Below are 14,848 nucleotides of genomic sequence, written 5' to 3'. Positions count from 1 at the left end.
GATGTCTCATCTGCTCAAGCTCTGTCTGACAGAGCCCCAACCAGCAAGATTCAGAGAGTGCTGGGGAGCCCAGAGCTGAATGGATTTCAATGGATTTCATTCTGCTTCAGGAGTCAGATCATGATCTGCAGCAGAATAAAAGTGCCTTTGGAAAAACTGGAAAAAAAGAAAATAGTCTGTGGTAATGGAGAAAAGTAACTAAGAAAAACAGCAGGAAGGGGGAAAGTGGTCCCCTTTTTGGGAAGATTGCACAGAACTTGATCTCTTCTCTACATAGGCCACAAGCACAAAGTTAAGCTTCTATTAAAAGTAGGCCACAATTCTAAGCTGACTGAATTCAGGCTACAGCATTGCTCAGAAGGGTGCTGGCTGTTAAAGAATTGGATGATTCAAGGCTTCAGAAGCAGGTATACTGACCCAGAAAATCTCTGCAGTTACTGAGAAAATATACCATAGCCTTCAAGAATGTCATTGGAGTACATAGCTCTTTGGCTACTGTTACATGTGTATTCTTATTTTCTGGCTTGTGTCTTCCTGAACATAGTTCACAGCACTGACCAATTTAGAAACTTGAATTCTTTACGGGTTAGTCAGATCCAGGCCCATGGCAGAGACCTGGGACTGCTGTGGATAAGTGGTGTCTCTTGCAGTCCATAGGTTGGGCAGGCTCCAGAGAGCCAAGCAGGATAAATGGTTATCATATAAGAAACTGCCTTAGGAATGGGAATGCTCAGACAGTGGGATTTTTTTGAGCTGCTTTTAGATGCTTTCCCTTGTTTTTTGGACTTTCTTTAGGTCGCCTTCCTTCCCCCCCCAAAAAAGTCACACAAATTTTTGATGCTTCATCTGGATTTATTTTGATGCTTCATCTGGATTTATTTTGAGCCTTAAAATATAGTTGTGTGTGGGTAACAGAATGTGCTCCTTGGCACTGAAGTGCAATGGAAGAAAAATTGAAATCATCAGCTGTTGCTAATGCTTAAGGTCATCTTTAATTCTGGATATCTAGGAAGTAATAATTTAGTTCTTGTTGCACAGAGAAGCGGAAGGCAGAGAAACAGAGGAAATCTTCAGAGCTTAGGTTCTGGTTGTTTTTTTTCTCACTTCTGGGAAGCTTCTGAGTTGACTTTACTCTATGGTTGTGTTCTTCAGCTTTTTTAAATTTGTGAGAGAGAACCCTTGAAATGAAAAGAAGATATTTCCCCCTGATCGATGGCTCTCCTTTGTTACATCACCCATGCATGTACTTCACATTTTTTTGAGTGATCGGCTTTCTCCACCACTTCATAAGCGCAGGCAGTATTGTCGAATATGCGTACGCATTTCTCTTCATCAAACTTAACTGGTGTTGCATAGCTGTCATTGGGAAAAGAAGAACAGATGATTAGAGCAAGAAGGAAGTGGCTTCCATCTGAGACTGTATCTACAATTGTAGTCTGGAGAGGTGATGCTGAGGTGGTGTTTAATAACAGAAAAGGGAGCTCATATGAAGCTGAGAGCATAAGGCTGCTCACCCTGATACCTAAACAGGAGGAGGGTAGAGTTATAGTTTACTGATTTCATTTATACCCGAAAGATGTTTGTCATGTTTACTTGCTACTCTAATATCATTGCTTTTCTGTTTTGCCACAACATGCAATAGGAAACACGCAAATGTTATAGACAGGCCAGTGTATGGCTGGCTACCCCTCAGACAGAGAGGACGCAATGTGTGCTTGGAAAGATCTTAATTGGCACAGGTAGAAGACTCTTAAGTAACTAAATGTTCTCTCTCGAATAAGTATCTTACCTGAAATTTTAGCCTGTTCATGTCTACTCCCTTATTTTCTTTTATTGTTTCAAACATTATTTTTTTTATATAGTAGCTCTGTATTTCAGAAAAACTTCTTGTGAGTTCAGTGTTGCTATTGGGCTAATGCTCATTTTTGTGATACAAAGGGAGCGAGTGAGAGGTTTCCCAGGGACCCCAGTGTTAGGGAAGTGCTTTGTGCCACATTGTGCCAGCAGAGGGAACCTCACTGTTCTGAACTTACCTGGTGCAGCAGCTGATCCCAGACTTATAACAGGAGCAGTCTAAGCAGTCTTCAGTCTTCCAATGTGTATTGAATTCATGTGGCACTCCCTTCATGTCATAGCTGCCTGAAAATGTAGTGTGCAGGCAGCTGTCATACTTACTGGGTTGACAGTGCTATTGCCTGCACACTTCCTATAAGAGTTTTGTTGGATTTTTACAGTAATGGAGCTGGACAGTGATTATATTAAAACGTGGAAAAGAGTATCCTCAACTCTGTTCTCCATTGTTCTTAGCAGCATCAGGTTTCCTAGAATAGCTCATCTTGGAAGTAGGTGCCCCAGGCAGGAAGAAAACCAGGCATTGTCCTGGTCAGAAGTAAGCAAAGGCTTTGGCTACACCCCACCATTAACACTATTTTTTAACTCATCATTTAGAGCATGTCTAAATCTCCCTGGAAAATTCTTCCTGATCCTCAGCTGCAGGAAGAAAGAATTCATTGGATATGAAGTTCCTGTCTAACAGTCATGATAATTTATAACATGTTATAAATTCATTTCTTTCTATACCCTACTTTCCTCCCTGCAGTTTCTCTCCACTCTTCCCACTAATTTTTAAATTATTGTGGATTGCATTGAATAGGTAAATCCAAACAGGCAGTACTTGTGGGGCTGGATGACAAGATGAGGACAGCTGACATCTTACCTATAATCTCATCACCACGCTTCACTGGCTTTATTGGCTGAAAGTAGCAGGATGCATTGGACAATGTCACACTAACAGAAAGAACAAGAAGGCAGGCCAAGAAGGTTTTCTGAAGAGGAAAGCAGAATTATTGCAAATATATTACAAGTATATATTGAAACTTCCTGATTGTAAATATTGCTATAAGAAGCAGGAAAATACACTGTGGTTTTGAACCAAAATCCAATTGTCATTTGTGTTTCAGACACTTTAACACATCATCAGGAATATTAAGCCATTTATTAGACGTAGAAGGAGAGAATAACTTGAGAAGGGGGGAAAAAAGTCTGTCTTTCCAAACTGTTAAAATCATGTGTTGCCTGATCCAGGATTGGTAGACCCAGGCACTGTCTGTGAAAGTGAACTGTACAGGGAAGGTGTTCAACTTATTTCCTCTCCTTATTCATTTTTCTTGTTATTCTCTGACAATAAGTACATGTTCTTAACAGTCTCTTTCTCCCTATGTACCGTGTGTATATATGTGTACTTATGTATTTTGGACAGAGTAGCACTGGTGAGTTCTTAAAAATAAGTTGTACCTCAGATATGAAAGGAAGGATAAACATGCATTTAATTTTGCAGAGAAAAAGGTAAAAACCACCAGTTTGTTTGACAGGCATTTCTGGAGGAACAAGATCAGTAAAAAACATTTGAGCACTGGAAACGAGGAATTTTACTGGAAGGCAGGAAATCTATAAAGGGATGTATGTTTTAATTGTACAAATTTTGTGATAATTCATTCTATAGCATTGACAATCACACAAACATAAGCATCATGAGCATCTGATCATCCTAGGCAAGTCTGGTACAAAATACTAACACATCACTCATGTTCAAAACCTGTTCTCATTTCTTAGCTTTCTCCACAGACCAAACTCTGCCATGGAATGAAGCAGATAGTCTTAATAGAATAAGCAATCAAACATTTTGAAGTTCAGCTAAACTTTCAGATACTATCCTAACTCTTCATAAAAGTGATGGCCAGTTCTCAGTTAAGGAAAAACAGAGCTGCTTTCTGCCAGAGAAATAATTACATTCAAACATCTCATGCCTTCATGTGGTGTCCCATTGGACATCTTCTGCATTATAAATGCTGAAATCTTTTACCCAAGGTTCTTACCTGCCTGTCCTCATGTGTCTGACTTTTGTTTTCAAAGCTCAGTTTTGAGTTACTTAGGTCTTTGAAGGCTTAGGTCAATCCAACAGAATCTCTCTGAAAATCTGTAGCAACATATAATTATCTTTTACAATAAAGATGTAAGGACTCACCATTCTTGCAGAATTATGAGGCTTCCAGTAGTGAGACAGCCTGTAGAAAGTTGATCTTATCCAAGATCTTATATAGAGAGGAAGCTTCTGATATCAGTCTTTGAGTAAACTGAACATACAAGAATAAGTCCAATGAGGTTTCCGCAATGTGACCTCATGCTTTAGATGTTATCAGAATGAGGAAAGTTTTTGGTTCTGGAGAAATAGGTGTGGCTTTGTTCAACTCATTATCTAGAAGGAAGTTATGGAAGGTAGTTCAGAATGAATTTCAAGCCCAGAAGGAATACTGGGCATGATGAGAATCCCATTAATAACTGTATGGTTGTGGTTGTTGCTCATATTAAAATCTGTGTGCTTAGTTTGAAACACCTAGATTTTAAGAGACAAACTTTGAGCAATCTTTCCACTTTCTTGTTCATTAGCTGAAGAAAAAGTAAGGCTCTCGTGGAAAAAGTGGTGGTTGGAAGGGTAATGTGAAAAGCCAGGTGTCTGTGGTGAGCTGCTGGCCTTTGGAGAGTTTAAGGCCCTTAGAAAAGGGTAGTAGATAGCTATTTTCTTCACTAATTGGTTTTCCATCCATCCACAGGACGCAGGTGCCAAGTGTCAGGACAAGCTCTCTTTCCAAATGCTTAGGATAGTAATTTGATATTAAAGGAGTCAAGCACAAATTACTTTTGCTTAGCTGTGATCTATTTGGTTCAGATATTGAGAACTGTGTATCCTTGGTAGCAAGGGCAAGACTTCTTGTTACCATGACTACACAATTTGCAATAATTTCACCAGTCTGGCTGCTTAATTATTTGGTCTTGTTTCATGGATTTGAGAGTTGAGGCTGAACTCCAAGCTGGGGTGACTACTCCTACACTCCAGAGTTGAGAGCTAGCTCAGGATGTCCATTTCAGAAAGCCAGCAGCATTACTGCAATGTGCGTCACTGTGTGACCATAATTTGTAAGGAGATCCTTAGCTGGCTTTCAGCTTGGTAGGCTGGGTAAATAGCTACAGATAAAGAAGTTACAAAAAAAGAAAGCTTTTTTTTTTTTTTTCTTTCCTCTTCTTCCCTCCCTGACCCTCCAACCCCCAAAGTTTCCAAACATTTCTTCAGTGTGGGTGAAAAGAGCTTTAGGAGTTTGCAAGCATTCACTAACTTGAGAAAACTGCCCAGAACCAGCTTATCACTAAAATGCTGGATTTGTCAGTGTCAACATACACACTGCCCTGAAACAGGAGATGACTAACACCACTGCTGTGTGGCTCACACCCTTAAGCTCGAAACACTGATAACTCAAACAAATATGTTAGTCCGTGGAGCACAGGCACTGGAAACATCTTTAATGATATCAGCAAAGAATAAGTCTCCTTTTAGGACATCTCAAGTCTCATGATGGTTTAGGATACTATTCTCTTTTCAGAGGAGGTATTGTGGAGCATGTGCGTTTTTCTGATAAAGGAAACAAAAGGCTCAGTAGGTGACTAAAATTATATACCCTGGTTTTTATCCAAGGACTTGCTTTGTGTTGGTTGTGGTGACAATGGAGAGAGCTCACACTTTCCATTGTCCTGCTCTTATGCTACCTGAACTGACGTATATCTGTGGGGTGGCTGAGGACAAGAAATATTTTTGCTTGTATGCATTTTGTAACCTTTATATTGTGAGGAAGTAGCTATTTCACCTTGGCTGAGGATGCTGTGGGAAGTTCCACTGAGTCTTGTTCAAGGTATTGACTATTGTGTGTCCTCGAAGTAACAGGACAAGTATTTCATTGCAGTCTGAAAAAAAAAAATAAAAAATTGAAAAGGACAATCAAATTACACTGCCTTGATTCTGTTAGTATTACTGAGCCATATGGGTCTTTTTCTTTTCTCATGGTGTGGATCTTCCATGCAATATTTTGCCTAACAGATGTACTGCAACAGGTTTTGTATGTGAACTCACCACCAGACACACCACAATCTGTGATGCAGGTGCACTGGAGTGAGACTTGTGGAAGATGTTACTGTCAAAACTCAGTACTGCTTGCTAGTTTTGTGCTGAATCACAGAGAAAGTGTTTGATGCTCTAAATGCAGAAAATGAAAATCCAGCCTACATACATACATTCTCTCTCAATCTGTCAGACAAGCATTGACCTCTCAGCTGCCCCCATTGCAAGGCCTTCCCTGTGTTTTCTAGATGTGTGCTATGCATGGTACAGGGAGAGCTTCTTGTTAGCAGCTTTCTTGGGAATGTAGTTGAGACCAGCTGCAATGCCTAGGGACAGTGAAGAAACTCTTTTCACAATGAGTGGATGCCTTCAGAGTATCCTGTTTTCTTCTAAGGAGGTAAAAAACCTTGGAGACTTGAAGATTTGCCTCAGCATTTTACTTAGTCATTCTTTACCTGGTGATTTCTGGTTACATATCACTGAACACAGATGACAAGGAGGATGCAAAAACATTTTTTTTTTTAACTGTATTTTTCAGGGCTAGACAGTCAACAGAAAAATACAGTGTGATTTTGGAGTAATGCTCTTAAAGGAAAGAAACAAAAACTAGCTAGTATCTGTAAAAAGGATTACTCTATGAGCAACACTAATATAGGAGAGAAAGTAAGAGGAAGTGTGAGGCATATCAGCACACAGATCATAGGTAAACATCATCTTGCAAATGTATTCACAGTGACCTTATGCTGACAGTGCTAGGTGTAATATAAATTGGTTTTACGATTGTTGAATGATGTCTGCCACATTCGAACATGAGATGCAGCAATTGTTTAAGGAGAAGCTTAAGTAAACAGCAATAAAGGATATGGTATGCTTTTGACACACAAACATATTGTGAATGTGGTGGAAAGAAGTTTTATCTTGGTGGGAACATCTTTGTTAACTCTGAGGCTCGTATACCCACAAACCTCAAAACCAGATCTGTTCTGTTCTAGGAATTATCCAGGAGCTGTAATTTTTTGAAGACAAAGCTCTGCTGGTGTGGTTAGTTTGTCCAGGTGATATCTGGAAGTGCAGGATTTTGATCTGAGGTCTCAGTTCAGACTGGGAGGCCACAACTGGAGTCAACATCATCATTTCTTTCCTAATCCAGGCATCTCTCTCCCCTTCTGTGTGTAGCAGAGTCCCTATCCCTGAGCAAAGTTTCAGATTGCAGGCAGAGTGAAACACTTGTTTCTTTTTATCCTATTTAGTTCTTTGGGAAAGCAATGATCCCTCTTGCTAAGGCATGATTCTTAAGATGCATGGGAATTCCTCCACCGGCCCAGAAAATCCTATTGTGTCATGATACCAAAAGGAAAGGTCAGTGTTAGGCAAGGGATATAAAAGCAAGGTAATCTAAAGGACCAACTTTGAAGGCCAAGCACTGTTTGAAGGAGAATGTCTCTGTCTGCAGTGCAGCAGCTCTGGAAAGATAGCCACAGGTACTATAGCCCCATGAAGAGGAAGAAAAGCAGAATGGTGAGGAGTGACAGAGCCAGACAAAAAGAGAGCTCCATTTTATGGGAAATGCAATATTTCCTACTCTCCTTATTTTCAACTGAAGTTGAGTGGTAGCAAAAATGCTGAAATATTCTATGGCATGGCATGGTTCCCAACCAACACAAGCTGCTTTGTGCAGTTCATGAGGATTTAAATTAAAATAATTAATTAATTAATTAATCTATAAGAAGCATCAAAGTCCCTTCTGTTAGAAATGAAAAATTTATATTCAAAGTGAGCGTTAAAAAAACATGAAAAGTCATTATTTGTCAAAAAACAGTTCTATGGGCCACTTTAAGTAGGAATCGGCACATTCTAAAGATGAATTCTGCTAAGATCAAATCTAAGGCTGTCTCCACATCTTCTACAGCTTCACAGGAAGTAGTTTTATTGAAAGATGGAGTTATGGACCAATATGCAGTTCCCAGAACAGGCGATGTTAAAAGATTAAGAATGCAAAAGAATGCAATGCTAGCACTTGTTAAATGCTTGGACTTACATCCCTCCCAACCTCGGGGTGGGGGGAGGGGGAGTGGAGATGAAGAGGTATCTCAAAGCCATAAGAAATTTTAAAAGTATTTGCAGGCAATTTACCCATAACAAAGCTAGAGAAAACATATCACGATAAATCATTCTGATTATTTGCAGGCAGATTTAGGATAGGACTGAGTGGGAGGTTCTGTTTAGAAGACCATCAGTGGCTGCACTGGTGACAGGCGAAATCCAAAATTTAGGGCTGTGGAAACAAAGGGATTTGGGAGGCCTCGGGTAGCTTTGCATGCCGCAGAAAGCTGGGCTTGGGGCAGTCTTGGCAGAGCAGGGCAGCAGAACATGATGTCAAGGCACAGCATGGCTGTCCACGTCAAACAGGGGCAGGAGAACATTTGCTGACTCTGGAAGGGAAGGTTAGGTGGTCGCAAGATCTCATACTGAGAGGAAAAGTTCCGGAGTTAATATTTCAGCAGATGATGCGTGGAAGTGGGGCAGAACTTGAAATGAGAATGTTGTCATCATGGAAACTGAGGTATGTAGAGGATACACCTCACCCTGCAGCATGTTGTTCTTTCAGTTTCTCCTGTGAAAGCCCAGACAGTCACTGGCTATGTGTTACTTTGTCCATCCACTCTGTGAGAATCTCACCTCTTTAAATCTCATGCTAGTTGATGTGGTATTCTGCTGGTGTCTGAGTTTGCTAGGAGGAAACGCCTGTTGCTTCAATGGCTGTGTTACAGACATGGAGAAGACACTGATCTTGGGATGAGAGGGTATCTCATCAGCTAAGATTGTGCTGAGACAGTTCTTTTCAAACTCCAGTGACTCTGAATGTCTGACAGGTGGAATCCAGCTCTGCCATTCACTCTCAGGAAGGTACTGGAAGGCTGTCTCAGAGTGAATCTGTCACAGAGAAGGAGAAAACTTGCTGAAGAGAATCTGGTCCAGTGTCCTCCTCCCCTCCTAAGACTGCTGTCTGCCTGAAGTGTGAGCTATAGCAGATTGCATCTCAAATAGTGCATCATTCTTGTATTTTGATGTATAGGGAGCTAAAATGGCTGCTCTGGGTCTTGGCAGGGACAAAGCCTTTGAAGTGCACAAGTGGCTTCTGTCAGGGCACAGGTATTTGGCATGCTGGAGTAGTGAGGGAAACACATTCCTCTCTCAAGGAAGGTGTTGTTCTTCAATGTTATTGTGTACAAAGAACCATCATTATGAAGCAATTCTAGGTATTTCATCTGGATTTATTTCGTTTAACAGAGCTTGGTGATATCAATGCAAGTAATGACAGAAATAAGACTTTGTCTCTGATTGTGAATCTTGTATATTGAATTAGAATAATTGGGAGATTAAGAGGGATCCACTGAAGAACTCTTTGTGATAAGATCTCTCAGGTCTTTGAGCGTCTCTGTGACGGCAAAGCTTCTCGAGGAATGGACGGATCCCACAGCACAGAGTGGCTTGGAGCAGGCATGTTGTTAGCCTACACGAGCATGCCAAGCACACTCCTTCGAGGGGTACTTTGGCACCACCTCATAGTTACAGTCCTTCTCATTGAAAATGACTTTACATGTTTCTTTGTCATAACCCACAGGAGTAGTATAGCTGTCATCAACAAAGAGAGAGCAAATGTTAGACATGGAGCAGTAAGCAATTCAATAATTCAGTGGTTTGGCAATTATATCTTAAACTAGTGCTGAGTGAGAAATCTCTTGAACTATGACTTAGACCAGCCTAGCTAGAGCCACAGCTACAGCTTCCAGGACCTCAACCAATAAATATCTTGCTTCATTGTGCTGTGTAGAGGTATCAGTGCGCTCAGTGCTAGCCCAGAAATTTTCTATCACAGCACTCTGAAGTGTGGCATAAGCACAGTTTCATCATGTTTTATCTCCTTTCCAGTAGTTTTTCACAGCTTTCTGTATGTTTGGAATGTGGAAGTCCCCTGAGAAAAGATGAAGAACAGAATCACTCCATTTCAGCTCTGGAAGAAGGTGGGATATGAGGAAAGTAGGATGTTGGGGAGAGAGAGAGAGAGAGAGAGAGAGAGACATCAGACCAGAGCCATGTCACTCGAGAGTCTGTATGTTCAGTGCAGAAAAGCATCTCTGGAAGGGGATTCAGATCACCATGAGCCCTTTGGGGCATCTTAAGTACTGTGAGGTATGAAATCCTTTCTTCCTCTTACATCCCCTGACAAAGAAAGACTTAATCTTAGTGTAAAAGAAGCTCATCGTTACTCAGTATTAAAAGCAAGCACCAACTGGATGTGTCTTGGAGGGCCTGTCTCCACTCCCAGTCAGAAGAAATTGAACCAAGGTTAACACAGCCAAGGAGTCAGAAGATATATGTGGTTTTCCCCAGCTCTGGGAGGGGTGAGGAAATACTCTCATGTCTTTAGAAACTAATATATTCCTAGCACATGGAAAGCTGTGGTCTTTTTATGGGTAACAAAGCAGACTTACAGGGTGCAGCAGTGCATTTCAGATTGGCTGCAGCTGCATCTGAAACAACCTTCTGTCCTTGAGATCTCTCCAAAGGGGTACAATACTCCATCCATCATACAGCCTGTGTAACACAGCAATAAAAGATATTCTTTAAACCTTCACATCAGAGACTGAAAAGTTTCAAAATGACTGTATATTTTCTGAAAATCTTTGTTCCTGATAATGGTAAAACAAGTCACTTTGCTCCGCTGGCTATTACCTGTATTATTTTGAGAGCATGAACTTGTTTCCAAACTGAATTCAGAAATCCTCTCACCTGCAGCTCCATGTGCAGGAACAGCATTAGCAACCTACCACCAATAGCAATAATGCTGCTGCAACTTCATCTAGTCTAGGTGAAAATTTGTTCTTTCCCTAACTTTGGAAACCTGGTGCTGGAACCTCCTGTCCAGGTCTTTTTGACATCTCCCACCTCCTTGATATTTTGAGCCCCTGCTTGATATTTTGAGCCCTTCCCAACAGTTCTGCATAGAACTAAGCCAAGAAAATACTATTGAGTGAGACGACTACCCCTGTCCTACCTTTTTCAGCCTCTCCCGGCTTGTAGAGTTGTGTAAAGCAGTAAGCATCACCCTGTGTCACTATGATGCCCACTGCAAGAAGGAAGGCCAGTAGGATTTTCTGTAAAAGAGATGCAGATCATAAATTTAATTCCACTTTGATTTATAATTATTCTGAAAATCTAAGTCACTGAACCTGAAACAGAAATTAGAAATAATCTTTTGTTTTAAAAGGGAACTGTACATATTTCACAGTGTTGATTTTCCTTATGTGGGAAGAGACAAAATCACATGACAGTTCTACCTGCAGCATCACTCTCTGTCAAAGTCCAATCTCCAGAAATCACAAAAAGCTTCCATAGAGGTTTGCACTTCAAAACCCTGTCAGATTCTTCCCATCTCTTTTTTTAATTGCCTTTGGATCAGATGTAGCTATTTCTCCTGTAAATCAGGAGTGTAGCAGACCCATTGTTTCGCTTTTGAGCACAGCAATTTCACTGAATCTGGCAGTAAAATAAGACCTTAAAGCTAACTAAATCCCACTAATAGCTGGTTGGAATAGAGAAGAGAGACACAAATTAGTGCCTTAGGGCAGAATACCAGTGCTGTGTATTCTACTTAGCAGCATTTGAACAGTCTTGTCAAACCATGTACATGGATCTGGCTATGGAACCGTGCATTCCTCATGCCTAGTGGTGGCAACAGCTGCAAGAGCATTTTGGAGATGGGAACCTGCTGAACATCCAGGACTTCTTTGAGAAGACATGCATAACTCTGTAGAGGCACTTATATGGAAGTAGAGAGATGGGAGCACAGGACTGATTTGATGAATTACTCAAGATGGATAGCTTTAGGCAAACGTTTAGAAATGGATGGAGTTTGAGAAGCAATGGGGAATGTACTTCGGTTTTCTTGATAGCACTTGCAGACTTACACAGAAGATTTGTAATATGAAAAGGTCTTTTCAAGTCACTGATCAGAACTCAACAGGTTGCTTCTACATGAAAGCATGGTTAAAAATGTCAGTGAGAGTCTTTGCTTTAAGTAGCTCTGCTGCTCACCTTGAGTTACTTAAACCGTGAAAGCAAAAATAAAATAATGGAAAGCTCTGAACCACAATAAAACAAGGAGAATGACCTCTGTGTTGGAAGAAACTTGCTGTTTTAATTCTTGAAGTGCTGCTTTCTTACAGGGCTGAGGGATGTTTATGTTGTTGTGAAAGGAGGGTGGAGGGACTATGGAATAGGATATAATGCTTAATGTCCATAGCAGTTCCACCATTTGCAGTTCGTGAGGTTTTGGGGTAGAATAATCCAGCTGCAGCATAGCAAGAATGAGAAAAGAAGAAAAACTGGAACTGTCATGCTGTAATTCCATGGCACTTGGCTAAAGGAAAACAGTCTAAGCACCTCCTGTTCTCTGAAACTGTAGAAGAGTATATAACACAGCAACTAGTCTCTCTGAAGGTTTCATGTACATTTGGAGTAGAGCTTTGAGGCTAGTCATTCCATGCAGCTACCTGGGGCTGTGGGATTTCAGGGAGTTGTGGTTTTATACAGAGGATCTCAGTGTGCTTAGGATACTGCTTTCTGTGTTTTAATTGTCCAGTGCATGTTTAGTTTGGTGGCAGCCTTCCTCCAAACCAGTGCAGGGCCCTGCAGCATCACAGGACACTTTTACTAGAGGTCTCAGTGCTGTCCTACGTGTTTTTATAGCAACAACTGAAACTTTTCTTTTGCTTCCTATGCTGTATTCTGTGAATGTTTAATCCTTTGTTTGCTCCAGCATTTGTCCTTATCTTGCTATTCAAAGAAATGCAAGTCAAATGAAACTGGGTATGCTCTTCTTTCTAAAGAACAAAGTTCTGGACCCTCCTGTGAATCTAAACAGAAAGAAAGAAAAGTGTGTGTTGTTTGAACTCTTCTAAACTGGTCTTTTGCTGGAATAACAAAAATATACATGAGCTAAGTAACAGACAGCTAGCAGGAATTAGGCTGAGCAGTGAGGATCAAAAGGGTAAAAGAGCAATGGCAGAAATTACATTATTTATTAAATTGAGATGTTATTTTAGTTACGTTAATGGCAAGGACTTTTAGTTCTACATCAAGCTTGTGTTTTTCTCGGCTTCCAAAAGCATGGCACTTCAAGGAATCTTTTTCACTTATTTGCTCTCTTAAAAGGGAACACTACCAACCATCTTGCAGAACAGTCTTCTGAACAGGATTAAGCAGACTCTGCAAGTGGATGGATGAATTGATGTGGAATGAGATGGCAAATCACCTTGACCAACTACGTTTTTTCCAATGAGTACTGTCAAGCTCTAAGGAAAATTAAGCAGATTAATAAGTAGATGATAATTTCTCCCTTCATTTCCAAATCTACATGTATCACAGAACTCCATACCATAGATTGTCATCAGAGATGGTAATTAATGCCAATAGTTTATGAAAATAGGTGAGCATAAATTAGAGGGAAACTGGGCCATTGGACTTTGCCTATCTATTTAGCAATATCTAACTGATGATTCCAATTCTGCATACACATTTGGAGCCTTAAAAAGCTGAAAAAGGACAAGTCTTGATAAATCAGAAGAGAAAAGCAGACAGAATACACAGTACTATACATTTCCTTGTAAAGGGAATCTTGTGTTTCACACCCATGGGTTTTGAAAGCATGGTTCTATTTGTTCACAAAATTGTGAAGATTTTCACAGACAATTTGGAGAAAAGGGTAACAACAGATGAAAGACCCTCAAGTAATTACAAAGCAAGCTAAAAACAAAGTTCACAGTAATCTTAACTATATACTTCATTGCATCTTCAGGCAGTTTTTAGGGGAACACACCCACACCTAAAAATGCTTAATTAGGTAATTCTCTTAAAAATATCTTTCTGTTTCAGTTTCAAAGCAAATAGTGATCTGTACCCTCCTTTAAAATATCCTAAGCCTTTGACTCACCATTGTGTAATGTGTAGCTTCCAGAGAGCTCCAAGTCTCCAGAAGATCTCTGCAAGTGCTTTCTGTGGAATCTGAAAGCAGATATTTTATGATGCCTCTATATTGGGCAATTTAAGTCTAGAAAAATAGCTTGTTCAGCTCAAATGCATGTATGTTGAAATTTCTGAAGAAACTGCTGAAATTTTGCCAGCTGGCAGTGAGAAAATGTTTGGTTCTGTGGGAGCACTGACCTGGGTACAGGACTGAACCTCAAACAAAGTTTCCCTTGGAAGCTTTATGATTAGAAAACAAAACAAAAAGAGGTGCGTGTATATATATAAAAAAGAGAGAGAGATTTTTGATAAAATATAATGATTGATATATAAGCTATAGACAGTACTTTACAGGCTGGTCCAAGTGATCTGAAGGTGTGGCAGGAATTCATGCTGGCAATTTCTTCTCTCAGTGGGCTGGAACATGTTTGGAAGAGAAAATTGGGAATAACTGAGATCTCTTGCCAGATCTTTGGATACTCTTATTTAATACTAATGGATTCACTGTAAGATAGCCAAAAGGAACTGCTGATTACTGGTATCAAACTTCTTAACAATCAAATGTTAGTCAAAGCTGGACCACACCACAACATTCCTCTTTACCTTCATTTAAAAATAACTATTTTACAATAGTAACACATACCAAAAGCCTGCTTTTCCTGTGGGACTGGGCAGACAGTATCACAAGTACCCGTGATAAAGTATGTGACCACTCTTTATAAGTGCAAAATGCTTTCGCAGGCATTGGAAAACATCAAAGTGAAAATCAAATACTCTTTCCCATACTCCTGCAGCCTCTCTTCAGAAGGAAACAATAAACTGTGGTCCTGCCTATGTTTCAAAAATACTTCATTATAAATGTTAGCAAGAAAT

At 40.2% G+C, this 14,848-nt stretch overlaps 2 protein-coding genes across 3 annotated transcripts; both read right to left on the bottom strand.

Moving 5' to 3' along the window:
* Nucleotides 1–851: 851 nt before the first annotated feature.
* LOC107315913 (beta-microseminoprotein-like) lies at nt 852–5,793 on the bottom strand. Of its 2 annotated transcripts, none has more exons than XM_015866856.3 (5): nt 5,697–5,793; nt 4,025–4,255; nt 2,717–2,825; nt 2,034–2,139; nt 852–1,356 (listed from the first exon to the last, which is right to left on the bottom strand). In XM_015866856.3, the coding sequence occupies exons 2-5, from the start codon at nt 4,025–4,027 to the stop codon at nt 1,227–1,229; spliced, it is 348 nt and encodes a 115-aa protein (XP_015722342.2). In that variant the 5' UTR covers nt 4,028–4,255; nt 5,697–5,793; the 3' UTR covers nt 852–1,226. The 2 variants fall into 2 exon arrangements, with proteins under 2 accessions (XP_015722342.2, XP_015722343.2); XM_015866857.3 differs by having other exon boundaries at nt 4,025–4,133; nt 5,697–5,788.
* A 3,411-nt stretch (nt 5,794–9,204) lies between these two features.
* LOC107315914 (beta-microseminoprotein-like) lies at nt 9,205–14,031 on the bottom strand. The gene is made up of 4 exons (XM_015866858.3): nt 13,944–14,031; nt 11,007–11,106; nt 10,444–10,546; nt 9,205–9,583 (listed from the first exon to the last, which is right to left on the bottom strand). Exons 1-4 carry the CDS (start codon nt 13,944–13,946, stop codon nt 9,457–9,459), a joined length of 333 nt encoding a protein of 110 aa, XP_015722344.2. The 5' UTR covers nt 13,947–14,031; the 3' UTR covers nt 9,205–9,456.
* Between the last annotated feature and the right edge of the window lie 817 nt (nt 14,032–14,848).

Source organism: Coturnix japonica, chromosome 8, assembly GCF_054131305.1.
Source record: "Coturnix japonica strain WE chromosome 8, WE-NBRP24, whole genome shotgun sequence".
In the NCBI taxonomy this organism is placed as follows: Eukaryota; Metazoa; Chordata; class Aves; order Galliformes; family Phasianidae; genus Coturnix; species Coturnix japonica.
Note: the sequence above shows the minus strand (reverse complement) of the source record. Positions and strands in the feature narration are given on the sequence as shown.

What these genes read in the sequence shown, in the direction of transcription:
- LOC107315913 (XM_015866856.3), bottom strand. An exon ending in GCGTGGTGATGAGATTATAG is followed by an intron (nt 2,140 to 2,716) that starts GTAAGATGTCAG and finishes CTACATTTTCAG; the next exon opens with GCAGCTATGACATGAAGGGA. An exon ending in GGGATCAGCTGCTGCACCAG is followed by an intron (nt 1,357 to 2,033) that starts GTAAGTTCAGAA and finishes TCCCAATGACAG; the next exon opens with CTATGCAACACCAGTTAAGT.
- LOC107315914 (XM_015866858.3), bottom strand. An exon ending in GCCGGGAGAGGCTGAAAAAG is followed by an intron (nt 10,547 to 11,006) that starts GTAGGACAGGGG and finishes TGTGTTACACAG; the next exon opens with GCTGTATGATGGATGGAGTA. An exon ending in GAAATGCACTGCTGCACCCT is followed by an intron (nt 9,584 to 10,443) that starts GTAAGTCTGCTT and finishes TGTTGATGACAG; the next exon opens with CTATACTACTCCTGTGGGTT.